General features: G+C 46.0%; 1 protein-coding gene across 1 annotated transcript; it reads right to left on the bottom strand.

Moving 5' to 3' along the window:
• Nucleotides 1-2728: 2728 nt before the first annotated feature.
• Nucleotides 2729-14518, bottom strand: LOC308679207 (vomeronasal type-2 receptor 26-like; the record flags this gene model as incomplete). Its single annotated transcript, XM_081346798.1, has 6 exons — nt 2729-3639; nt 4399-4525; nt 4765-4977; nt 10475-11263; nt 13581-13869; nt 14307-14518. 6 exons carry the CDS (start codon nt 14516-14518, stop codon nt 2729-2731), a joined length of 2541 nt encoding a protein of 846 aa, XP_081202924.1.
• Nucleotides 14519-27201: the final 12683 nt, after the last annotated feature.

Genomic DNA, 27201 nt, shown 5'->3' on the forward strand with positions numbered 1-27201 from the left:
CCTCTCCCCCATTTCCTGGGCTGCTCTCTCATCAGCCCCCAGGAAGAACACATGAACCCATAATGACCCCCAAGAATTTAAGGAGTTGGTACATTCCAATGGCTCTCTGCCTACCCAGAATCCCCCTATCCAAGTGGTTCAGACCGAAGTAACTGCTTGGAGAAGCAGCAAAACCTCTCACTTAATAAAAAAATAAATCCAGTTGCCATGACTCCATTTCCAGACGTCCATCTTAACATTATCAAAGAGAAGAGAATAGAAGAGAAGGGAGGGGAGGGGAGGGGAGGGGAGGAGAGGAGAGGAGAGGAGAGGAGAAGAGAGAAGAGAAGAGAAGAGAAGAGAAGAGAAGAGAAGAGAAGAGAAGAGAAGAGAAGAGCAATAACTTTATTGTCACTTTAAATGTACACTAATCAGCATACATTAAAATGAAATTTCATTGCATACAGCTCTCAAAGGGTCAGCACTGTGGGAAAAAGAACCCATTGTTTTTGCAGAAACCATAGAAGGGCAGTCTAACCCTTGGAAGAATCCAATGTATATATTTCTAATCTCATGAATTCTGCTTAAGCATGGAAACTGTATGTAGGAGCCGGGATCCGAGGCCCCTGCAATGCTCAAAACTAGTTTTAACCAGAATTAGTTGGCAGGATGGTTGATTCAGAGACAGCCCACAGGAACTAATAGCTATAAAAGGTAATTTGTAAACTAGGGCAGGGGGTGATTTGAGGAATGGTAGATGTAATCAGGGGTAGGGAATAATGTATTCACTTTAGGCACTTCGGATAGGTTGTGACGGCCTGAGTACTCAGCCAATGAGGGAAAGGTGGGAGGTAAATCTGTGATGGTTATAGGGAATATAAAGAAATTATATTGATGATTTTAAGGTGTATCCACTATACCTGCAAATTCGTGATACACCCTCTTTGCAAAGTAGCAAAAATAAAGTACTACTGCTTTCTCCTGGAAGTTTTGGCTGGCAATTGTTTATACCAAACTAGACAATGAATCCCACACCATCTCCAATATACACTACATAAATATGACAAGAACCCTAACCTTGAGATATCTCTCTTATGTAAGAGATGTGGAAGGTAACATCACAAATATACTCCAGACACTTTGTGGTAGGGGATCAGGAAGGAAAACTCCAATGAAGGAAAAGATGGGAGGGAGGGAAGGAGGGAGGGAGGGGGTGGTGGTGGAGAGAGAGAGAGAGAGAGAGAGAGAGAGAGAGAGAGAGAGAGAGAGAGAGAGAGAGAGAGAGAGAGAGAGAGAGAGAGAGAGAAGTCAACAAATGCCCAGAAGCAAACACCGCTCTGCAGGGGGTCCCTTGTGAAAAGGGAATGGATTTGATCTCTGAAGTATGTCAGGCTGATACGTATTTGATTATTTATAGTTACAAAATAATCCAAAGAGAAGGATTCATTGGGATCAACAGATTTTATGGTTGGAGAGGAGATCACACAGAAGCGGCACCTTCTCATTATTGATTTAAGAGATTGATGTAGATGACCACATCTTATGTACAACATCCCTGGGCAGGTCGGTGCGTAAGAATAAAATATAAAACCTAGCAAAATTATAGTACTTATAAAAAGTAGATCACAAAATGGTACCCCCAAAACTATTCATTTCTCAAAGCTTTTGGACTCCAGTTTCAACCTACCCCATGTATAAGGGGAAAGAATCAGCTGTTTGAGGTGTCCTTATCACCCAGTTAGGGGACTGAGGGAGGATTCAGGATATAGAAAACCCTCTTTCCCAGGGCAGGGGCAGCTGTGGGAAGAGTCTACTGACTAAGTCTCTTGGGGATGGCAACTTCTAAGCAAGAGAGCTTTCATGGATGCACCCCACCTGGGTCTGCGTGAGGACAAGGGCTCTCATGGAGATTATCACACAACACTTTTGGAAAATGATCCTTACAGCTCCCATCTTACCTCTTTTCCTACTCACTCTTTCTCACACAAATATTATTTCAGCCACTATCAATAGGAATAATTGCTTGAATTATTATTTATAAGGTGTCTGGTTCATTGGTAGTTGCTGAATATTAAATTCTTCTGAATGACTTTCACATAGTTCTCTTTAGCAAGATTTATTGGGATAAATAGGGAGATACAAGAGTTCTAGTCATTCAACCATTCCCCATTTAGAAACATACATATATGATTTTCTTTGAATCCTGAATACTATCTAAGTGGAAATACTTTATGTCTTCTTTCAAATAAAAGGATAAAACTCAGCCAGCTAGTCTACCTCAACAACCAACGCAAATGCATAAAAGGATGCAATTCTTTAAATAACATAATGTTACTTCTCAGGTTTTTACATTTATTCTGGCTGCAAGCTCCTCCTTTGTGTTCGGGTCTGGCCTCAGAATGACTTTGGGGAGATTGGTTCCCACAGCTTCCACCTTACCCCTTTTCCTATTCACTCTCTCACACACGTATATTTTTAGCCACTGTCAGTAGGAATAATTGCTCAAATGGTTTCTTGGTAGTAGTTGAAAACAAATTCCTCTAAATGATTTTCAGAGAGTTCTCTTTAGCAAGATTTATTGAGCTGAAAGGGAAGGGACTTACAGGAATTACAGACATTCAATCATTTCCCATTTCGATATATACACATATCATATTCTTTGATTTTTATGTACTATCTAAATGAAAATAATATCTTCTTTCAAATAAAATGAAATTTTAGAATTGTCTAAATATCATTGTGTTGTTACTCATGTTTTTACATTTATTCTAGCTGTAAGATGCTCCTTTGTGTTCAAGTCTGGCCTCAGAAGGATAATGTAGCACTTGGGGATGAAGATGCAGCCCAGCAGACCAGCACTGGAGGCCAGGATGGAGAAGACCTGCACAGCCACCATGTATTTCCCTTTGGTGCTCAGGTAGGTGGGCACAAAAGTCACCCAGACACTGCAGAAGACCAGCATGCTGAAGGTGATCAGCTTGGCTTCGTTAAAGGCCCTGGGAAGATTCCTGGCCAGGAAAGCCACCGTGAAGCAGATGGCAGCCAGGAAGCCCATGTAGCTGAGGGTGATGTAGAACATGACAACAGCCCCTTCGTTGCATTGCAGGATGATTTCTCCAGGCTGGGAGTGGAGGTCAGAGTTAGGAAAAGGGGGAGAAACTCCCACCCAGATGGAGGAGATGATAATTTGGACTGAAGAACAAGAAAGGATGATGGAGTTTGCCAAGCTTTTCCCCAACCATCTCTGCACTCGATTTCCTGGTTTTGTGGCCAAGAAAGCCAGCACCACCGTGATGGTTTTGGCCAATAGAGAAGAAACAGCAATTGAGAAAATGATGCTGAAAACCATTTGTTGGAGAAGGCAGGTGGCTTTCCTTGGCTGACCAATGAAGAGAGAAGAAGACAAGAAACAAAGCAGGAGGGAGACCAGGAGGATGTAGGAGAGGTCCCGGTTGTTGGCTTTGACAAGGGGAGTTTCTCGGTATTTAGTGAAGAGAATTAAAACAAGGCCTGTGGTTAGGAACAAGAGTAGGGCAAAAGAGACCAGGATGATGCCCAGATGTTCTTCATAAGACAGGAAGGTTATGACTTTGGGAATACATTGGACTCTGTTCTTATTTGGATATTTATCATCTGGACACCGAGTGCATTTTTTTCTATCTGAGAAAAGGAAAAAACAATATTTCTTTAATATTCAGCCCTTTAAATATATAAAAATATATAGCTAAGTTTATGAAGTTGGTGGAAGTCCTAGGATGATAATTATTTCCTGTCTAATGTGTTGAATCTTCCTAGGAACCTACATTAGTAAAGGTAAATAATGAATCAGATCATCTTTCTTGGCCAATGTCCTGAGTGCTGCCACTTGGCACTTCTTAATAACTTGGATTGGGAAAATACTATCTTTTGAAATTTACTTGGCTGGCAGAAAGAGTTTTCCCTGCAAATAATGCAGAATGGGTACTTAGAAGAAAAGTTAACATGAGTTCCACCCATAACAATCCACACCACCTCATTCTGGACTAGCAACACCTTCTCAGTGATGCTCAAGGGAGGACCATATAGAACCCCTTGCAATTAGCCTTTCAGGAGGAGAATCTAAGACAATTCATCAAGTTTCAAAGAACTCAGTTCCTAGAAAGGTAAACTTAGGAGGACACTTCCATAATATAAAGCAGAAGAAATATTTTCTCTGCTGTTAGTAAAGCTTGCCCAATCTGCCAGACCCTCCTTCCATCTCTTCTCAGCCCTTCATGCAAAGTCTTTTTGCTCTTATTCCCTTTAGATAAGAAATTGTGCAGGTTGAAAATAAACAACAAAACAGGTTAGCTTCAATCTGTCCTCCAACCTGTACTTTCATGAAAATGCTCTGGATGGATCCACTTCCACAAAGCCTTCCTTTCCTCCAGTGACACCTACCTTCATGAGTGGAGATGGTCCCCTTTGGACAAGGAATGCAGTCATAGCAGCAAACTGGCTCTCCTTCTCGAGCCCTTTTGACAAATCCAGGATGACAATTTTCCACACATTTGGACTGAGGCAGAGACTAAGCAGAAAAACAAGGAATGCCAAAGAAAATGTGGAAAATGTGGAAAATGAAGGTAGAAATGGATATTAGCCATTTCTTCACTTATGCCCTTCTAAACACACATTCCTCCACTCTTCATGGAGCCTCCCAAGCAGTCTAAGAAAAACAATCCAGTTTCTATTCCCCAGATTCAATGCTCAGTGAAATGGGTTCACAGCCTTTGGAAAACAGAGAAAAGACACCAAATTTTCTCCCACCTTGTTGAGCAACTTTAGCCTTGAAAGAACATGTTGGTTGATAATAAATCTCTGTCTTTCAAAAGATGCCATAAACATTTTCCTGGCATCCTTCTTTGGGAGAAACAACAAGCTGGCAATGCCCAGATCTCCTGCTAAATCTCCATTTTGGTCCAAGTACATTTTTTTCTCAGAAATATTGAAAAACTCATTCTTTTCCAGAAAGCGATGAAACTAATATTGAAACAAAAAACTGTTAAGTTGTGAGTTCTGGACCACATGGCCAAGATGGACGACTCAGGACAACAGGATTCAAGATAGTACACTTTATTGTTTCAGCACGGACTGGGCAAGAACAAAGGGCAACTGCCCTTTTTATATGCCTAGCCAGGTATACTTCCAACCAATCCCAATATCCAAATTTCCCACCAAAAGATGTCCTGCCAATCCTGACAGAGCACCCTGCCACCTGGTGGTGTCAGTGGCTTAGCTTTGTGTAACATCCCCTATGTGCATAACACCCCTTCCCCCATACAAGAAAAATAAAAATAATAAAAATAATAAACAACAACAAAAAACAATAATAATAGTAAAAAATAGAGGAATCACAATACAACACCCACAGTGTGAGGCTTGATTTGTTACCCAATAATAACCCTAACCTCAAGACCTTACGTAATCCTTGAGGTACCCGGGAGGCCTATGTTCTCTAGTTGACCTTCTCACAATTAGCTCTGTGTCCAGCTCCCCTGGGTTAGTCATAGAGTCATCAATTTGGTCACCTGCTAACAAAAAGTCATCAATTGGGTGGCCAGCTAGGCCCTGATTCCTATCATTGTTTTTTCCTGCCTGATTCTGGCCTGAGGACACCGTTTGTGGCTTTTCCGGTTGATGCTTCCTCAACTGATCAATGTGTCTTCTCACCTCACGGCCCTCCTCCACCTCAGCAATGTATGATACAGGACCCGTTTTGTCAACTACCACCCCCTGAACCCAGCGGTGTCCAGGACTATAGTTCCAAACCCAAACCATATCACCGATTTGCAGCTCTCTGGTGGTGTTCATCTGGGTTTAGTCCTCTTGTGCTGCCACTCTGTCAGGGTGAAGTCTGTCCAACTTAGTTATGAGTCGCTGACCCCAACGTAATTCCGCAGGACTCTTTCCTGTCGATGTGCACGGTGTAGTATTTTGTGCTAAAAGAAACTGAGCCAACCTTTGATGCCAGTCACCATCGATGATGCGCCTCAATGTGTCCTTTGTTGTTCTCACCATTCGTTCTGCCATCCCATTAGACGATGGATGGAAGGGTGCTGATGTGATGTGTCTAATCAAGTTGGCCTTGGTGAATGCCTGGAAATCAGCAGATGTGAATTGTGGGCCATTGTCGGAGACCAACACATCAGGCAACCCATGAGTGGCAAATAGCCCACTCAGCACTTGAACAGTCTTTGCAGTAGTCATGCTAGAGACTGGAACTACTTCTAGCCATTTAGAGTGACTGTCAACTACGACTAGTAACAATTGTCCCTGAAAAGGTCCAGCAAAGTCAATATGCAACCTAGACCATGGGGTGTGTGTTGCTTCCCATTTGTGAATAGGGGCCTGAGGCTGATCTGGCCTTGTTCTCTGACATGTGTAACACCCCGCTACCTGCTCCTCTATGGCTTTGTCCAGACCAGGCCACCATAAATAGCTTCTAGCTAGTGCCTTCATCCTTACAATGCCTGGATGACCCTCATGCAAAGACTGCAAAACCCTTTCCCTCAATTTCTCAGGAATAATGACCCTACTATTCCACAACAGACATCCTCTATGAGAAGACAAGTCATGTCTCCTCATAAAATATGCCTGGAATTTCTGACCCGGGCTCTTATCCTGCCACCCAGACACTACCCAAGTGGTGACCCTGCTCAGTACCTTGTCCGCAGTGGTGCCAGCAGCAATATCTCTCACCTGGAGTGGGCATTCTGGAAGATCCTGGATGAGTAGGCTCTGCTTCACCGGTGCTGGGCTAGGATCAATGCTCATTAAAGGCAATCTACTTAATGCATCAGCATGGCCCATGTCCTTCCCCGGTCTGTGTACCAGTTTACAAGCATATGCGGATAGGAAGATGGACCACCTGAGCATTCTTGGGGAAAGAATTTGTGGTGTTTGTTTATCAGTGGTGAACAACCCCAACAATGGTTTGTGGTCAGTAAAAATTGTGAACTCTTTACCATACAGGTAGTCATGGATTTTTTTGACTCCTGACACAATTGCCAGGGCTTCCTTGTCAATTTGTGCATAATTTCTTTCTGCCTTTGACAGTGTCTGGGAGTAGTATGCAATTGGTCTTTGTTCCCCATTGTCCTCAGTGTGACTTAATACTGTGCCCACTCCATAAGGGGATGCATCACACGCGATGCAAATGGGCTTATCCTCAATAAAATGTGTGATGGTTGAGTCACTGGACAGTACTAGTTTGAGGCTAGTAAAACTCTGTTCGTGGACCTTGGTCCAGTTCCATGGGCTTTTTTTATCTAACAGTCTGTGTAAAGGTTCAGCGATTGCAGCTTTGTGGGGCAAAAATGCATGATAAAAATTAAGTAACCCCAGGAAAGCCTGCAATTCTGCCTTGTTGGTGGGTGTGGGAGCCAATTTAATTGCGTTTACCTTGGAGTCAGTAGGGTGAATTCCCTTAGCATCAATCCTGAACCCTAAAAAATTCAGTGGAGGCAACTCCAATACTGCACTTACTTTTTTTAAGCTTGAGCCCAGCAGCGCAAAATCTGCTTAAAACAGCGTGCAGTCTGTCAGCCAGGATCTCCTCAGATTCCCCAGCAATGAGAACATCGTCAAAATAAGGACACACGCCAGGAATACCCTTCAGAGTCCTCTCCATGACTTCTTGGAAAATTCCAGGAGCTACTGAAATGCCAAACTGTAAACGGTTAACGCGGAAAGCTCCTCTATGTGTCACTATAGTTTGAGCGTCCGCTGTTTCTTTGGAGACAGTCAGCTGCTGGTACACTTGCACCAAATCAAGCTTAGCAAAAACCCTGCCGCCTTGGACAGCGGAGAGAAACTGCTGGACCGTCGGAACCGGGTAAGCATGCAGATTCAAAGCTCGGTTGATTGTAGCCTTATAATCAGCACATATTCTAATTTCCCCATTTGCCTTTAATGGCGTCACGATAGGAGTTTCCTAGTGTCCCCCATCCACAGGCTCTAAAACTCCTTGTTCCACCAGCTTGTCTAATTCATTCTCAATCCTCTGCTTGAGGGCAAACGGAACTCTCCGAGGCTTGATACGCACGGGTGAGTGTTGAATTTAATTTCAACTTGATGGGGGAACCCGTGTACTTTCCCAGCCTGTCATCGAAAATGTCTGCAAATTCATTGCAAATGGATTCAAGACGCTTGGGCTGGATGCTATTCACTCCCCCCAACCAAATACCCAGGGCATCAAACCAATCCAACCCCACTAAACTAGTTCTCCGCCCATCAGTCACCAAGGTGTCCAAGGGACCCTGAAAATCCTTAAACCTCACAGACATGGTGGCCATTCCCCTGAGTTTAATGGGAGCATGTTGGAAATCTGACAATTTTAATGTTGTGGGCTTCAAAAGAACCCTCTTTCTGCTCCTATCACAAATTCCTTTAAATGTCTCATAAGAAATGATTGAGACTGCGGAATCGGAGTCCAGCTCCATCGTGCAAAGTACCCCTTGCAGATGGACCTGTATTGTTATTTTTGGCTTGAGTAGCTGATGGACTTCCGTGTGAGACACGGACTGCCTGCTCTTTCCAGGAATGGGGGGGGGTTGAGCCGGCTTTTGCACCGAGGGGTAACAGTAACTTTGAGTGCTGATGCCATCGCTTGTAACTCGTTGAGGCTGTCCCGGCTTCGGTTCCAGCAGATGGCTACAAAGTGACCCATTTTGCCACAGGAGCGACACTTTGCGGATCTGAACCTGCAAGTTGCCCACGGATGATTTCCCCCACAGCTGGCACACTTCAGGTTGGGAGAGTTGGCTTTCTTTTGTTCCTTGCCACTGTAACTGCCCGCTGAGCCTCTGCTGGTCGGTGCATGTCTCCTGTGACCTCCGTCGATCTCTCGTCATGATGGATGTTTCACCGATCTTTGCTGTACCTCATCTAGCTCTGCCTCTCCATCCGTGTCTCCGCTTCCGCTGCTTGAAATGCCTTCATGATGGATCATCGCACTTGAGCTGCCGCTGGAGCGGTGTGCAGGCTTGCCAGGTTCCAGTTTCTGCCCTTTCATGCAGCTGCAGGATTCCCCCCCTTGTCTGACCCTCCCCTGGGTAGCCTCTCTTCTCCCAAAAGTTATCCTCACAAATCAGTAGACTTCCTAAATAGATTATAGCAATACTGCTGATATAAACTATGTGCTATACAACTCATTCTCACATATTATTACATTTCCTAAATATATTATGAAAATACTGCTGATTTTAATTTGAGTAAGCAGTAGTAACAAACATTTTTGTGGTGTGATTAGAAACCTAGTTAAGTGAGAGGTGGATGGTATGATAATTAGGTGGAAAAAAGCTCAAATAATTTTTAGTTTTTTTAATCTTTGTCTTTAACGTAGGAAGTTATGAATAACAATTTATCCTAAGTTATCATTTTTAATATGTTGTCATTAATACAATAGAGTTGATAAATCCCCATCATACAGATTTGATAAAATATTTATAGCAATTCTCAAGCAAATATAATTTGATCTGATTTAAACATTACTAGGTTTCCAGAAAAAATATGATTTCCTCACAGAAACAAGTGCACGAGTAAAAAGCAGTAGGAAAATATCTGAGTTTTAGGATTTGATAGTATCTCATATAAAAATGTGATGCACTGGATGAAGGATGATGCCAAGCTTTAGTAAGTATATAAGGGAGGCAGTTTGGTCTAGTGGTTAAGACACCAGGCTAGAAAGCAAGAGGCTGTGAGATCAAGTCCCACCTTGCTCATGGAAGCCAGCTGGGTGATTTGGGGCCAGTCACTCTTTCAGACCAACTCACCTCACAGGGTTGTTGTTGTTGTTGTGGGGAAAATGAACAAAATTACTCCTGGGTGCACAGCGGCTACTCTTTTACTCCTCTGGAAAGAGTACAATCCAAATTCCTAGGAGGAATATACCAAGTAGCACCCTGTGTCCCAAATGTAGTACTAGGGAGGGAGGCAGGACTAGCCAACATCGAAAGAGGTGTGTAGATTTAAATTTTGGCACCTTGGTTAAAAAAAGTACATATTCATGAAAAAGATCTCAAAATCATACTTGACTGCAGGGCTTTTTTTCTCATAGAATGCTCAGAACGGAGTTCCGGCACCTTTTTTGGATGGAACCTTGTTGGGTAGGCAAGGCAGGTTGTATGACATGTGTGAGTTCCGGCACCTTTTTCTTTTACAAAAAAAGCACTGCTTGACTGCAAACTGAAAGTGAGGAGTAAAGACAAGTAGAAGATTATGAGAGCAGCTTCTCCAACTTACAAAATCTCCCAGTCGGACAAGGGAGGATATAACACTCTTCCAATAACTGAAAGAGGCTAGAGAGAAACTTAAGATCTGCTCACGGTTATTCCGGAGTGTCAGACAGGAGCAATTAGAGGGTCCAAATCTGCTGACCTTTTGCAGCATAAGTAGGTTGAGGTGGTTTCCCTCCTTCTCCTCTGGATTCCTTCTCCAAAAGAACTAAGATTAATGGATCCATATTGGGAGCCCGTACCTGCCACGGCTGCAGCCTTCGAGTCCCCAAACTCTCTTCAATCCTCTTACTTCTCCTCGATCCAGAGGAATATGCGGCATTCAAAGCCTGAGCCAGAGTCTTCATCATACTGTACAAATGGGGGTTGTTTGCGATCCGGACCCTGTTCCTTTTCTCCTGGGTCTTCATTGGGGCTTTCTGGGTGCATCTTCTCCGGCCTTTGACAGAAAAGACGTGCTTGGAAAGAGAACAACGGAAATAGTGATCTACAAACTGAGATTCTACAAAGAAATGGGGTTCAAAGGCATCGTCCATTGGCCTTTCTTTTGCCAGAAAAGCAAAGTTCCAAATGCTATGGATGTATTTGAGAAGTCTATGCTTGTTTATTCCATATGCTACAAAACCTGTGAGGATCCAAACCTTCCCTTCAATGGCTCCTGGCAGACGCATAAATACTAAATGGAAAGGAAGAATTCTGTCCCAAGGGGAAACAGCTTCTATGAAGTGAACAAAGACATTGACTTGTCTCCACTTAGTGAGGGCATCCTTGAGGGCTGCTGTATATCCAATTGTTGAGAATCGTTGCGATATAACCACACAAATTCCATTCCTGACAAGCATAGGACTCAAAATCCTCATAAAGTTCTCTCCCTCCTCTGTGTCTGAAGCAAAAAGACCAATCAGGCTCCATCTGAAATGGAGGAGCAGTTGGACAATTGCTGGGCACTGGAATCCTTTGGGGACCATCTGGTAGAAAAAGGGGAACTGACTTTTATCACTCAGAGCCTCTGAAGAAGTTTTGTCATTGATCTAAAAAAGTAATAAAAATGCTGTGTTAACTCCAAAATATTAGGTAAAGGTAAAGGTTCCCCCGCACATGTGTGCTAGTCGTTTCCAACTCTAGGGGCCGGTGCTCATCTCTGTTTCAAAGCCGAAGAGCCAGCGCTTGTCCGAGGACATCTCCGTGGTCATGTGGCCGGCATGACTAGACGCCAAAGGCGCACGGAACGCTGTTCCCTTCCCACCGTAGTGGTCGCTACTTTTCTACTTGCATTTTTACGTGCTTTTGAACTGCTAGGTTGGCAGAAGCTGGGACGAGTAACAGGCGCTCACTCTGTTACGCGGCACTCGGGATTCGACCCGCCAAACTGCCGACCTTCTGATCGACAAGCTCAGCGTCCTAACCCACTGAGCCACCATGTCCCCCTCCAAAATATTAGAGATTGGCAAATCCAACTTTGTTCTGATAAACGTATTAGAATAGCTTGTTCTTTAGATATTGTTTAAAATATTGAAGACAAAATAATAACATGACTGTATATACAAATGGAAAGCAAAAAAACAAATTAAGTAAAAAAAAATTAAAAAATGCAATACAAATTCCTATATCACTCCTACAACTTCCTGCAATTAGATTCAAATTTGCAGATGTCAGATAAAGTGTTTTGATCTAATAATGGGCAATATTACATGTCATTTTTCAGGGCTCCAACATCTTTCTCTGCTTCTGAATCCCAGATTTTTTGTGGACCAATCTTTTTAGCTTCTTCTCCAGTTGTACAAGACACAGAGAGACCACAACTCCTAATACAAATTCTCAGTTGTACAACCCAAGAAACCTTTAATTGAAATTTTGTCTGTTTTAACATACACAATTTTGGGAGTTGTCAGATTTCAATAGCTTTAATTTTAAACCAATAATTGTATATTCTAAATTTATACAAAGCAGAAATTATGTAAATTCACAATTCATCTCTGAGGGCAGCAGCTGAAGTCCTTTCATCCACCACAAAGATACTCCACGGATGCTGTGATTGGGTTTTTTCCAGTAGTGGCATTTATTAAATGCCAAACATCAGCTTTATATAACAATGCATGGGTTACCTTGGCCTTATATTCTTTAATAATTGGGGATGAGGAAGCTGGAGAGCTATGATTTTTTAAATTTTAGCACTAGATTCACTCTTGTCTGTGCTCTAAAGGAGCTCCTTTGATGATGAGGGATCTAAGATTCAGTCTCAGAGAAAACTAAGCCAGGTAAGGAAAGGCGTTACTTGATCTACTGCATTACCATCAAATATGATGTTGTTTTTCAAAGACCACGACTTTTGAATTTGGTTTATTCATAATCAAACAATTACTATGAGAATAAGCTCCATGTTTTCTGAACAGCCTACTTATAATCCAATTGTAAGTATGATAATAATATCATATTATCAGTGTACATCAGAGTGTTTTGATATGTTTTATTACCATAGACATGTGTACTTCAGGATCCTTCACCGGTGTAGGCAAGTCATTAATATCTAGACTGAATATCAAGGGTTCAGATATGCCCCCTTCCCTTCCCCCTTGGTAACTTTCGATCCTTCTTCTCGTGGCCCCAGTGAGAAGCCCAGACCTCCCTCTCAAACCCTTGGGGAAAGGGCTTGGATCGGGACCAACAGGCAGAGCTCCATTTTAAGGGCAATCAGTTTCTCCCAAAATATTTCTCCTTTCACCATGCCAAATCTATAACAAATCTAACATCTATAAAGCCAGGAAACCATGGTTTACCCAGTTGACCTATTTTTTTATTAGATAATTCAAGCCAAATCTGTTGTCAATGTTAGAGTATTAATTTATGCATTATTTATTATAGGAATTTATATAATTTTAACTGTACCTAATCTGTCTTGTTCCTCTATCCTATCTCAATTTACCTAAGAGGAAGATGAGATATATTTTAGCCACAGTATCTATTGGAGTAACTGGCCTGTAATTGCTACAGAGCTTTTTATTCCATTTTTTATATGTCTAGACAGTACTATTGCCAACTTGAATTCAATTGGATAAGGCAGATATAATTGATATGTGAAAATGAACATGCTAACAGATGACCTTGAAACCTGGATATTTTTTTCAATAGTTGAATATTTTGTACAATATCCTCTATAGGGACCTTATGGCTCTTCGGGCCTTTAACAGTGAATTTGAACATGAAAATAATAGACTAAAACATAACTGACATTGTACACTAATATTCAGAAAAACAGTTTTTGAATTGAATGGAGAAAATATTGGATCCATTGCTCACCAACCACCACCCCACTCATGTTACCAGATAGAGAATAACACACACACAAACCTGGGGGACTTTGTAGGTGTCTGCCAATGTTGACATCTGGATGGAAATGCCCTTCTTAGCTCCATCAAGAAGAGCCAGGAGGTTCTCCTTCCTTCCACAGCTGTAGTTGGGGACGTTAGCTTCTCCAGTAGAGAGCATGTCCAGCAAGGCATCTGAAGTGTGTAAAGGGCTCAAATAGTTGTCATGGATGTTGTAGCCAAGTGTGAGGTTGTGCAGTTGCTGGGAATTCTTGTTGACCATTTGAATGGCAAAAATTAATTGTAGGCAATCTACAAAACCATAACCACTCCTATTATAAAAAAATGTGCACGTTATTATAGTCAAGAGCAACAAGAAATATTTTTTAACATATAATCCTCCAAAAGCCTACTGAGCCTTAGTCCAACATTGATCCAAAACCAATGATTAATTATAAAAATATGGAAATGGGCTGAGGAGAGGCAACTATAACTGTTTCTATCACTACTTAAACAGAATTAAAGAGATGAACTCAGGATCGAAATGAGAAAGGAAAATAATCTGGATTTCCTTCAGGTTTTTTTCAACCCCATCTTCAAATTTAGTCTCTTTCACAAAAGGAGACAAACGAGGGAAGCCATGGAAATCGAAATCATTACAGAAATTAGACAGGTATTGTGTCATGAAAATAAGTGAAATGAGGAAAAAAAGGAGCGTGTTAGAATTGCAAAGGGAGAGAGTGCAACTCCATCACTCTGAATGACTTACGAAGGAGACGGAATAGGAGGAGGCATGTTGAAAGGCAACTTTATATGTGATATTTCCTTTGCAGTTGTGACTATACTGATGAGATGGTCTCCTGCCCTGTAAAAGCTCCATGGGCCTTTTTCATCCTGGTGCTCCAAACTCAGAGGGCATTTCATTCCAAGATTCCCAGAGACAGGCTGGGACACCAGCAGCATCAGAAGCAGAAGGTCCATAATTCATGAGATGAATCAATCCGCTTCCTGTTTCTAACACAAACAAGAGGAACAGTTGGAAAAATTCAGAGACCCTCAGAAGTGCCAGTGGCTTTCCTGATATAAACAGAGAACCACTCAGCTTCATCTGGAAAGGAGAGAAAGGTACAACCAAGAGTAGAGTGCCTACCTGTCCCAAATCTTGTTTCCAGAAAGCTTGACCCAAAGAATTTATCATTTTCTGATACAAGATCCTTTGCATGTGGCTTCAATCTGATGTCTACACGAAACTCAAAAATTGTAGAAAGAGCATCATAGGTCTCAAAGGCCCAAATAGTCATAATTACAAAGGAGAAGCATCTTCTCCTCTTGGGATCCTAAACTTTTTCTTGGGTCCATGTGCAGAGGAGAGGCTGGAGAAAAGCATGTTAGTGAAAAATCACAGATATACCCCTGGGGGCCCTGTTCTCTTGTGGTTGTGGGTCCTTCCTGTTGGGACATGTCCAGAAAGTGATGCTGGAGAAGAGAGAGCAACACCCAGGGAACTGACTTCTGCTGTCCTTCAACATGGCCTCTTGTCTCCAGAGACTGCTGGGAAGGTCACCCAGAGCGATGGAGTTTGGTGCCACTTTAAGTTAATGCCATTTAACTCTGGTGTTGCCTGTCTTCTAATGACAAGGAGGCCATCAGGCAACCCTTGAACTCTGCCCAATGTTAAGAGGAGGCCCTGTTGAGAATCCCATATATTAATCCTAATTGCAACTGATTTTAAAATTGCTTGTGCCTGAAGTGAAATTTCACTTCCCATCTTTTCTAGCAATATTACGTTTTACATAAGAGCTCATTAAGAAGCAGGAAAGTTACAACTTGTGGACTATAAATAGGGAGAAAGTTATAGAGTGGATGGAAGTTTTTATTTTTTTTCTTCCTTGTCATTTCTGTGTTGTCTTTCCATGTTTATATAATATGCTAAGATTCTTTTCCCTTCATGGATTACTGCCTTGTCGTGGCGAAGGGGCTTGCGTAATTCAATGAAGCTATGAGCTATGCCATGTAGGGCCACCCAAGACGGACAGGTCATAGCAGAGAGTTCTGACAAAATGTGATCCTCTGGAGAAGGAAATGGCAACCCACTCCAGCATCTTTGCCATGAAAACCCTATGGACAGAGGACAGGAAGGCCTGGAGGAACGTTGTCCATGGGGTCATGATGGGTCGGACACGACTTTGCAGCTAACAACAACAACAAAGATTCTTTATATTTTCACATTTCTTAGTTTATTAAATAAAGAATGGATTTTAGGGTCTGCAGCTGAGATCTATCTATCTATCTATCATCCATCCATCCATCCATCCATCCATCCATCCATCCATCCATCCATCCATCCATCCATCTAATCATTAAATTTATTGGCCACCCATCTTATCACAGGGTAACTCTACAAAGATGGTGGTGATGCCCAGAAGTGTACTGGATGGTGCAAACTCTTTGCTAGTGACATGATTTCTGGATATCTGGTGGTCCTTCCTCTGGTTGTGTGGATGTATTTGGGGGGGACCCCTTTGACCTTCCCATCTGAGACTGAGACTTTCTATACCAAAAAACCTCCAATGGGTTTGAAGGTGCTGTTGGGACTCCTTTGTTCCTGGTTTATTTGGATCAGTTTTGGGGGGATTATGTGTCTTCACTGGAGGGGGGGGACATTAATACAGACTTGGGGGGGCTGAGTGAGGGGGGAGAACTGAAGGGACTGGCAGGTCCATCCGGGCAGTGAGGAACAGAGGGCAGCCCATATCCCAGGTCCACGACTGGAAAGTTCTCCCACTGAACGTCCCTCAGATTCTGCTCTCAGGGCCTGGAGACCTGATCCTGGGGGGCTCCGGGTTCAAGCTCTTGCTTTTCCATGCCAGCTTGAGGTGCAGTTAGACTCTCTCTCTCCTCCAGGATGCTCACAGCCAAGTCTCCCCGAAGCCGGGTTATGCCCAGAGAGGAGGAGGAAGCCCCTCCTCGGTCGGAAATGGGCCCTCCCCAATTTCTGAGTTTGTCCCAGAGGAGAGGAGGAGGGGAGGCTGTTGTCATCCCTGGTTTGTTACAGGCTCTTAGCAGGCTCCACGTGGACCTCTGCGAGGACCCCAGCCTGGTCAAGTAGGTTGTGTGAAAGTGGTCCTTGCGAGAAGAAAAGTCTCCCCAATGCAGGTAGGCCTTGACTTATGACCACAATTCAGCCCAATTTTCTTTATCACATGATTTATTTGTCACACGATTTGTCACATGTTCACCTTTTGAGAACTTTTGACAAAAAAAGTCAATGGGGAGATTCACTTAACAACCGTGTCACTAACTTAACAACTGCAGTGATTCACTTAACAAATATGGTAAGAAAGTTCATAAGATGGGTAAAAACTCAAAAAACGTTCGGCTCAATTGTGGTCGTAAGCTGAGGACTACCTGTATCGTTTATACTTTTTCCCACTGGGTGTTTTATTGCTTACCTTTTGAGGTCACCTCAAGGACCTTTTTCAAGGTTGGGGACACACAAATTTGTTTCAAACCCACCAAGAAAGTGTTTTTGGGGGACCTGGTGGCCCTTCCTCTGGTTGTGGGGATGGGCTTAGTGGGCTCTGTGGCCCCTTTGACCTTGCCGTCTCCGAGGCTTTGGAGGTCCAGTCGGGGGTCCTGAGTTCCAGGTCTATCTGGGTCGGTCGTTGGGGGGTTTCATTTCTAATCTGGAGGGCCCCCCCAAAACAGCCCCCCTTGGCCCAGGAGGGGGAATTGGGGATTGGAGAAGGGGGGGCGCTGAGAGACAGCTGGGACCATCCAGATGGAGACGGCCAGGAAGGCCACCGTGAAGCAGGAGGGGACGGGAAGCCCGAGCAGCCCAGGGCTCCATAGGCCAGAGCAGGAGAGCCTTCGCTGCGTGGAAGGAGGATCTCTCCAGGTTGGGAGTTCATGTCGGATTCGGGGAAGGGAGGAGAAACTCCCACCCGGGAGTGACCCAGATGGGAACCTGAACTCCAGAGAATTGGCTGGGCTTTTTCCCAGCCTCCTCCTTGGATGGTCTCCCGGCTCGGTGGCTGGGAAGGCCGGCAACCCCATGGCTGTCCAGCCCCTTCCTGGACATCTGCAGCTGTGAAGAACCCACAACCTTCACGGGGACACCATCTCCTGCTTGCTCAGCTCTTCAGATCCCGAAGGAAACGGACCGACTGATCTTTTCTCTTGCAGGAACCTGGAGAACGGGAGCCATGCCAGGTTATCCGTGAAGGGCAGAGCTGAGTGCGAAATCAGCCACCCACAACATTGTCACCATAGATATTCCAGTCAGGTCACTTTCTTAGGATGGGTGGAGGCTCTATAGGTAAAAAAAAGTTTAATGGAGGAAGCCCAATTTCTTTATTAGCAAGTGTGGGGGGAAGGACAATATGCACTAGTGGTTATCCAGCTGGCTGAGAAAATGGCCCAAGGAGGAATTCGATCAGGCTGTTCTACTCTGGGTGTTGGATTCACCAACGTTTCCATGAAGGACTTTCGTGAAAGGAGGGAATGAATCTTCTAACACCAGAGAAGACAGAAGGGTCCGTCGTGGCCTTGGATTGTGGGGGTGTCCTTGAGGCTGCCTGAGTCGAGGTGGGTTAAAATAAGGATTTTTTAAACTGTCCATCTGGAAATGGACTGAAATGAATCTTGCAGGACTGATTTGTCCCATTCTGAAATAAACCTCTCAAGTGGGACGGGGGCCACGAGAGCAGGAAGGCTGGAGTCTGAAATTAGGCAGGGACAATCAAGGCCTAAATTTTAGGCCAAGCCAGGAATTCTCCATATTCAGGGCTTTCTGGCTCAGGACAGGCCGTAATTCTGCATTATTCCTTGTATTTTTCCATTCAGAAGACTAGTTTCAAAGGAAGCAGCAGGAAAACTCCCTGGGGGGACAAGAGGGAGGAATCCCCAGCCCTTCCCTAATTATAGTGGGGAGGGACACCTGCCAGGGCTCCTCTTATGTCTGGTCAAAACTTGAAAATAACATTTAACATAACACAGTATTTAAAAAAATAATCCGGTTAAGATCTGCATATGTGGGACTGATTGGGGTAGATTGCAAGGGCGACTCCGAAATATAATGTTATCATATTTTATCTATATCTTAAATTTGTATTTTATTACTATTTCATCTTAAATTGTATTTTATTTTAATTCCATTTTAAATTGTGATTTATCAAATTACATTTTGGATTACTTTTATCAAGTTTTGGTGACGGTTTGTTGCTGGAACTTTGCACTTTGATATGGCCCAAGGGCTAATCAATAAAGTTGTATTATATTAAGGAATTGTAATTATATGTGCAAATAAAGTGTGGGAGGTTGTGAGTTCAAGTCCCGCCTTAGGCATCAAAGCCAGCTGGGTGAATTTGGGTCAGTCACTATGTCTCAGCCCAACCTACCTCACAGGGTTGTTGTTGTGAGGGAACATAGGAGAGGAAGGTGTGTTTCATACGTTCTCCTACTTGTATTATTGTTAGAAATGATAAAGGCAGGATAGTAACAAATAAATAAAAATAGCTAAATGACCTGGTGGGGGGGGAGAGGGAGAAGAGGCTGCCTGGGGAAGGGCCAGATCAGGTGGGGGAGCCCACAGGTGCCTCACTGGCAGAGAAAGAACCTCGGAAAGGATCTTCCCTAACTTTCCAGGCTTTCCAAAGAGTCGGCGGGAGATTTCTACGTCCAGCCTTGCCAGATTCTCTTCCTTCCAATAAAGGAGAGTTCGCTCACGTGGTCCTGTTTCCTGTCTGCTGCACCCGGGAGAAGATGGGGGGACTTGGCCAGGTGAGTCTGGGTTAGTTTAATCATTTTAAGTGTTTTTAATCTATGTAATTTGTTGTACTGTTTTAAAAAACCTTGTGAACTGCCCTGAGTCCTATGGGAGAAGGGCGGTATATCAGTTTAATAAAATAAATAAATAAATAAAATGTGGCTGCTGCAGCCTTTGGATGTTCCCTCATATCCTGAAGAGGGGTGACTTTCTCCTTCAGTGGGCTGGAGTGGCTCTTCTCCACAGGGAAACTGAGGCCCATCTCAGCCAGTTCAGGCTGCAGACTCTGGAGGTGCTTCTCGACTTCTGGCCGAAGGTTCCTCGCCTCTTCGAGGTCCTTCTCAGAGTCAGCCTTCTCTCGTTTGAGGTGGACACTTGGCTAGTGACCTCGCACAGCTCTTTGTGGAGTTCTTCAACCTAATTCACCAAAGATTTGTTCTCCTCTAACTGATGGCAGGATCTTCCTCAGGTTTTCTGCAGGTCTTCCGTTGGTTGTGGTCTTAAGTTGATCCAGTGTCTGCTGGAGAGAGACAGCCGTGCTGCTCTTTCATCCATTGATTGTCTCTCTGCAATTCCTGGGTCTGGAAGTCGAAGGCGTGTCTCAGCTCCTCAGCCTGGAGGTTGGGACCATCAGTGGTCGCTGAGAGATCACCCAAGGATATTGACAGTATGGCCATTTCCTCCCTGTTGCCGACCTGTTTGAGAAATGGAGAGACACCTCAATCACATCCTCTCTCAGGTCAGGGCTAGTTTTGCTAACCTGCCTTCTCCACTCCGGCTTTTCCCTACAGTTTTGGAGTCCGTCATCTTCTGCTAGCGTGAGACGCAGCGGGAGTTAAGAACCAACGGACAATCTGCGGGGGGGGGGTGTCCCCTGCCAAAGGGCCCTTTAGATATAATCTATCCGGATCAGTTCTCAGCCCACAATGCCAGCTTCAAAATAGCATATCTGAGGGCACATCAAGAGAAAATCAGCTCTCTGGAGATCTTCCTAATGCTGGGAAAGGCGGAAGGAAGGAGGAGAGGAAATTTGGGGTGAGGTTAGTGGACTTGATTACCGTGTAATCAAATTTGGGAGACCTGAAAATCCAGATGGGGGACAGGTCATCCATCAACCTCTTCCACGCCTCCAGAAAAGATGGCCGCTCGCAGCTGATCGCGGAGATCAAGGGGAGCGAGTTTGGCATGGGGCCCTGCATGGGGCTGTTGTTCCCTGGCCTGGATGGGTGACAGGACCCTCCGAGGCTTCGGTGGACCCCGTAATGAGCGCTGGCGATGACGGCGGGGCGGTGCTGGAAAGGGCGGCGGGGCGGCGAGGCGGCAGGGCTCCCAGACATCAAATAGCCGAGCGGAATGGCTCGATCGGGCAGATGGACAGGTTACAACGGCCGGCAGCAGCCGAGGGCACCCCACGGCAGCCTGTAAAGCAGCCGGCGATGGGCCGGCTGCAACATACGGCGTGCAGCTTTTACTGGCTCGTTCGGACCGGCAGAGAACATACAATGGCCAGCGGTGTCCAGTGGCATCTTGCGGCGGCCTCCAAATCAGCTGATAGGCGGCCTACTGTGAAGCGCGACGTGCGAAAGCCTGCAACGGACCTGCAACGACCTGAACGATCTTTCTTCAACAAACAAACGGTCCGGTCCTGCAGCCGCCTACGGTGGAGCTGTAATGACCTAGGGCTGCCTAGAAAGGTAGTCCGGATGGCGAGGCTCCAGAATTTGTAGCTGCTGACCCCATCTACCCATCGGTTAGATCAGCGAGCTTCCCCCCCGACGGAGATCTTTGGGATGATGGCCGCCGTCCGATGGTCTGAGCGCCATTTAAAACCCTCCTGGACTGGTCTGGAGGGTGGAATCACCAGGGACCACTTGAAGCTAAAAATGGAGACTTATTACAGCCTCTGGGTCGCGATGATATCTAGGACATGGAGATAGATGAACTACCACCATTCATCACCGGAGCTGCGAAGTTCACCACCAACAGACTATTCTAGCAACCACCGGACTTTCTCTCCTCCTGCGACCTACCCAGGGCTGGATAGTGGTTCCCTGAGATCCTGGTCACTGTGAGAGGGTGACCATGTTTTCAAGAGCCACTATTTCAGCTCTGTGGATTTAATATGCAGTTTGTCCCAGCCAACTCGTCCTTTGCTCCTATTTCCATCTTCTAATGACTTACACCAGAAACGAGCTACTTGCCCTGAGAGCTTCCCCCCTCTCTCAGATATGGCCATCAAACCTGTGCCGCCGTTTCCTTAATGACGGGTCCTGGAACCCCGAGAGGTGGCATGGCGCCAAAAAGAGGCTTTTGGGTTTTCTTTTAATTTTTTTTGAAGGGTTAGGGAGGGGGGAGGGTCAGGCCCGGCAGAATGAGAGGAAGATCCTACCGGACCTGTCTCAGTCTAGGTTGGCCAACGGCCGTGGCAATATGAGGTCCGGGGAGAGTCTTGGGACCCAGGGGGATGGGATAGGGATACCGATCCCCACGGTAATTGGGAATGGCAGCAGATGGATGAGCAGAGGGCCATATCGTAATCTGAGATCACGCCCCCGCTATCTTCAAGCTGTGGCGCGCTCTGACCCTCTGGCTCTCACCTGCTGTCCTGGGGAAGAGGGAGGGCAGACACCTGAGCTCAGGCTGATCTATTTTAATGCCAGGTCTGTTGTGAATAAAGCTCCCCTCATCCATGATTTGATCGAGGAGGAAGACGCAGACCTGGCGTGCATCACGGAAACCTGGTTGGGCCTGGAGGGAGGGGTCCCTCTGACTGATTTATCCCCTCCAGGTTTCTGTGTGCTACATCAACCTCAAGCTCAGGGTAGGGGAGGTGGTGTGGCGGTCGTTATCAGAGAAACCCTCCATCCGCGGGAGGCCACTGCCCCTCAGATAGACGGATGTGAATCCCTCCTTTTAAGATGGGGTCCTGGCGGTCAGTTGGGCCTACTTCTGGTATACCTCTCTCCAAGCTGCGCAGCAACGGTTCTACCCAGGCTACTTGACGCCATCTCAGGATTGGCGGTTGAATTTCCAAGACTTATGGTTCTGGGAGACTTTAATCTACCTTCCCTGGGCAGTGCATCGGAGGTGGCCTGAGAGTTCATGGCTTCCATGACGGCCATGGACCTGACCCAAATTACTCAGGACCCGACTCACGAGGGAGGAAACATGCCTGATCTTATTTTTATCTCTGGGCAATGGCTTAATGGACTGGGTGGGGTTACTCCAACATCGCAACCCCTTTCATGGACAGACCATTATCTCCTGCAGTTGGGCCTCTGTCACATCACCCCCCGCTGTCAGGAGACGGAACCGACCAGATGGTTCCGCCCCAGGCGCCTGATGGACCCAGATAAATTCCAGATGGCGCTTGGACTGATTCCCACCTCGCTCTCCCACAGCCCAGTCGAGTCCTTAGTTAATGCCTGGCAACAGGCTGCTTCGGAGGCTCTCGACCGCGTTGTCCCTTTGCGGCCTCTGACCTGGCGCAAGTCCTGACTCGCTCCTTGGTTCTCCAAGGACCTGCAGGAGATGAAATGCCAGAGAAGGGGCCTAGAGAGCATTTGGAGAACCAGTCGGTCCGAGTCTGACCAAACACAGTTAAGATCCTTTTCTAGATCTTATCTTGTGGCAATGAGGGTGGCAAAGCGCACTTACTTCACCACCCTCATTGCGTCCGCAGATAACCGCCCGGCCGCCCTATTTAGAGTGGTCCGCTCCCTTTTAAATCAAGGGACGGGAGAGGACCCCCTACAACGACGGGCTGAGGAATTTAGTAAATATCTGGTGGACAAAATTGCTCAGATTCGGGCTGGTCTGGACTCTGACTGGGCAGTATCTGACGAGAGGAAAACGATGAATTTGGCCGAGAACATTTGGGAAGTGTTTGATCCTGTGACTCCGGATGAAGTGGACAAGATCATGGGGAAACTAAGTGCTGCCACATGTTTGTTGGACCCGTGTCCCTCCTGGCTAGTCTATGCATCTCGGGAGGTTACACGAGGCTGGCTCCTAGCAGTTATCAATGCCTCACTGAGTGAAGGGTACTTCCCTGCCACCTTGAAAGAGGCGGTGGTAAGGCCCCTCCTTAAGAAACCTGCATTGGATCCAGCTATTTTAAACAACTTCCGTCCTGTCTCCAACCTTCGCTTTCTTGCAAAGGTCGTTGAGAGCGTGGTGGCATGACAGCTCCCTTTGATCCTGGAGGAAGCTGAGTATCTGGATCTGTACCAATCGGGTTTCAGACCCGGGTATAGCACGGAGACGGCATTGGTCGCACTGGTGAATGATCTCTGGCGGGCCCGAGATAGAGGTTATTCCTCTGTCCTGGTCCTATTAGATCTCTCAGCGGCTTTTGATACCATCGACCACGGTATCTTACTGCGTCGTCTTGAGGGGTTGGGAGTGGGAGGCACCGTTCTGCGGGGGTTCTCCTCCTACCTCTCGGACCGTTCGCAGACGGTGTTAGCAGGGGGGGCAGAGGTCAAGCCCTAGGCCCCTTAGTTGTGGAGTGCCTCAGGGATCGGTGCTCTCGCCCCTCCTGTTCAACATCTATATGAAGCCACTGGGAGAGATCATCCGTGGCTTCGGGGTGAAATATCATCAATATGCTGATGATACCCAGCTATTCATCTCCACCCCGAACCAACCCAGTGATGCCCTCGATGTGATGTCCCGTTGCCTGGAAGCGGTACAGATTTGGATGAGAAAGAACAGGCTTCGACTCAACCCGGCCAAGACTGAGTGGCTCTACATACCGTCATCTCGTTTAGTCCAAGAGGTTCCATCTTTGACTATAGGAGGAGAGATGTTACCTCCCATTGATAGAGCACGCAATCTGGGCGTCCTCCTAGATTCACGACTCAGTTTTGAAGATCATATTGGAGTCGTGGCTAGGGGGGCATTTGCCCAGATTCGCCTAATATACCAATTGCACCCCTTTCTGGACCGAGATGCCCTACGTACAGTCACCCACGCACTCGTTACCTCCCGTATAGACTACTGTAATGCTCTCTACATGGGGCTGCCCTTGAAGACGACCCGGAGGCTTCAGCTGGTGCAGAGTGCAGCTGCACGGGTAGTGATGGGAGCACCCCGATACTCCCATATTACACCCCTCCTGTGTGAGCTGCATTGGCTACTGGTTGTCCTCTGGGTGAGATTTAAGGTGCTGGTACTTACCTTTAAAGCCCTACATGGCTTAGGCCCGGGATACTTGCAGGACCATCTGCTGCCGAGAACGAATTCCCATCGCCCAGTACGCTCACACAGAGAAGGCCTCCTCAGGGTACCGTCAGCTAGGCAATGTCGACTGGCGACCCCCAGGGGGAGGGCCTTCTCTGTGGGAGCGCCAGTCCTATGGAATCAGCTCCCCCCTGAGCTTCGGATGACCCAAAATCTCCAGTCCTTTCGCCGCGGCCTCAAAACACTCCTTTTCCACCAGGCTGACCTGGACTGACAGGCATTTTAATTATATTTACAATTTTAATTTTATTTTTAATTTTTAATTTTAATTTATTGCACAGATGATTTTAATTTTATTTTTATCTTAATTTCTGTACTTATTATATGTTTTGTTGTTAGCCGCCCTGAGTCCTTCGGGAGATAGGGCGGGATATAAATCCCATTAATAAATAAATAAATAAAATAAACCTCTGTGGTCACTCAGAGTCCACGCTGACTTCAATGCTGTCAATCAATGCAGACCGAATTCCCTGGAGAAGTCTGCCATGTTGGGAAAAGTGAAGGAAAGGGAAGAGAGAAGGATCCCCAGGAAGCAGCTCTAGTGGGGATGGGGGCAGGTTGGGAGACCCGAAGGACCACATTGGGGACAGATCTCCATGGGGAAAAACTATCTATGTGGCTGCTGAGAGTCAACACCAACTTGGTGATATTAATCAATCCATCAATCCGTCAGTCAGTCAGTCAGCCAGAGGACCTTCAAGGTCCCTTTCAGCTCCAGGCTTCTATTGTCTGTTTCCTTTTCATTATATCCTTAATCTCCAAAGAAGGAACAAATTAGGGTTAAAACTATCAAGTGATAATAGCCTCACACATTCATTAAATTGTAACTGTGTAAAAATCACAAATTTGGCCCCTTCAAGGCATCTGTGGCCTTCAACCCCCAGAATCCAGCCGGCTTACTAGGGAATTCTGGGAGATGAAGTCCACGCATGAGAACTACCCACATAATCCATCAATACTGATCTCTTTTCAAACTACTCTGACTCCCATTTGATTCTGACTCCAGTTCGAGGCAGATCTTCTCTCGAAACCCTCCAAAGGAGCCAGAATCCCCATCGGTCACTCTGGCCATCTCTGGCCTGGCTTTGCTGTTTCTGATGATGGAGAAGGGGGTGACCATTTGAATTAAGATGGACACCCCCCCATTACTTACAATTTCCATCTTCATCAGGAAAGCCAGGTGTGTGACTTTGAGACGGTCTCTCTCTCTCAGCCCTAGCCCACCTCACAAAGTTGTTGTGGAGGGAAGGATGGAGCCTATGTTATGTTCATTGCCTTGACCTATTTGGAGCAATAATAAAGGTGGGATAAAAGTCACCTTTATTAAAAATAAAAATAATTAAGTATTTCAGTCCCCCAGCAGAGAGTTTTTGGGAAATAATTATCTCTGGCCAACGGTGTCCCTTTTTGGCTCATTTCCCCAAATCCTGGAACCGGCTCAGGTTCTACCCTGGGGGCCCAAGGCCCCTCCAACTGGGACCTCCTGGAGCCACGTTTTGGGCCCCTGAATCTTGCAGAGTTTTCCCAGCGCAAAGCGTGGCTGCCGGCCGGCTTCCCCAGTTTCTTCATAAGGAAAGCCAGGTGTGTGACTTTAAGACGGTCTCTCTCTCTCAGCCCTAGCCCACCTCACAAGGTTAGAAAACGAGTCCCAGATTGTTATTGCGAGATGAGAACTCAGTAGTTAGAGCTGCGGGAAAAGGGAGCCGGAAGAGACCTCGGAGGTCATCTTAGTTGCCCACTCTGGGCAGCTGGACTTCAACTTCCAGAATTCCCTAGGCTCCACTCAGGGTCCTCAACCCTCTTTGCACGCTTTAGCTGTTCTTCGCACTGCCTGTAAGGAGGGTCTGCAGTCCAGCCTTTCAGTCCCAGCTGGCCCGCCAGGCAGCAAGGAGGGCAGCTAAAGCCAGCAAAGGCCCCTCAGCGTCCTCCATTTTGCGGCCTCTTTCCTGAGGGGAATCTTTATTTATTTATTTATTTATTTTTGGGACTTATACAATAAAAAACAACAATACAAAAATTAAAAATGAATTAAATAACAGCCCCAAAATAAATTAACTACAGTTAAAAATTAAAACATATTTAAAAACCCATCATCAATCCAGGTCAGCCTGATGGAAGAGAAAAGTTTTGAGGTCGCAGTGAAAGGACCAGAGGTCCGGGGCCATCCGAAGCTCAAGGGGAAGCTGGTTCCAAAGGGCTGGTGCTCCCACAGAGAAGGCCCTCCCCCTGGGGGTCGCCAGCCGACATTGTCTGGCCGACGGCACCCTGAGGAGGCCTTCTCTGTGTGAGCGCACTGGGCGATGGGAAGTCGTCCCCGGTAGCAGACGGTCCTGTAAGTATCCCAGGCCTAAGCCATGTAGGGCTTTAAAGGTAAGTACCAGCACCTTAAATCTCACCCGGAAGACAACTGGTAGCCAATGCAGCTCACGCAGGAGGGGTGTAATATGGGAGTATCAGGATGCTCCCATCACAACTCGCGCGGCTGCATTCTGCACCAGCTGAAGCCTCCGGGTGGTCTTCAAGGGCAGCCCCATGTAGAGAGCATTGTAGTAATCTATCTGAGAGGTAACGAGTGCATGAGTGACCATACGTAGGGCATCTCGGTCCAGATAGGGGCGCAACTGGCGCACCAGGCGAACCTGGGCAAATGCCC

This window comes from Vipera berus (genome assembly GCF_964194415.1).
Source record: "Vipera berus genome assembly, contig: HAP1_SCAFFOLD_28, whole genome shotgun sequence".
Classification (NCBI taxonomy): domain Eukaryota; kingdom Metazoa; phylum Chordata; class Lepidosauria; order Squamata; family Viperidae; genus Vipera; species Vipera berus.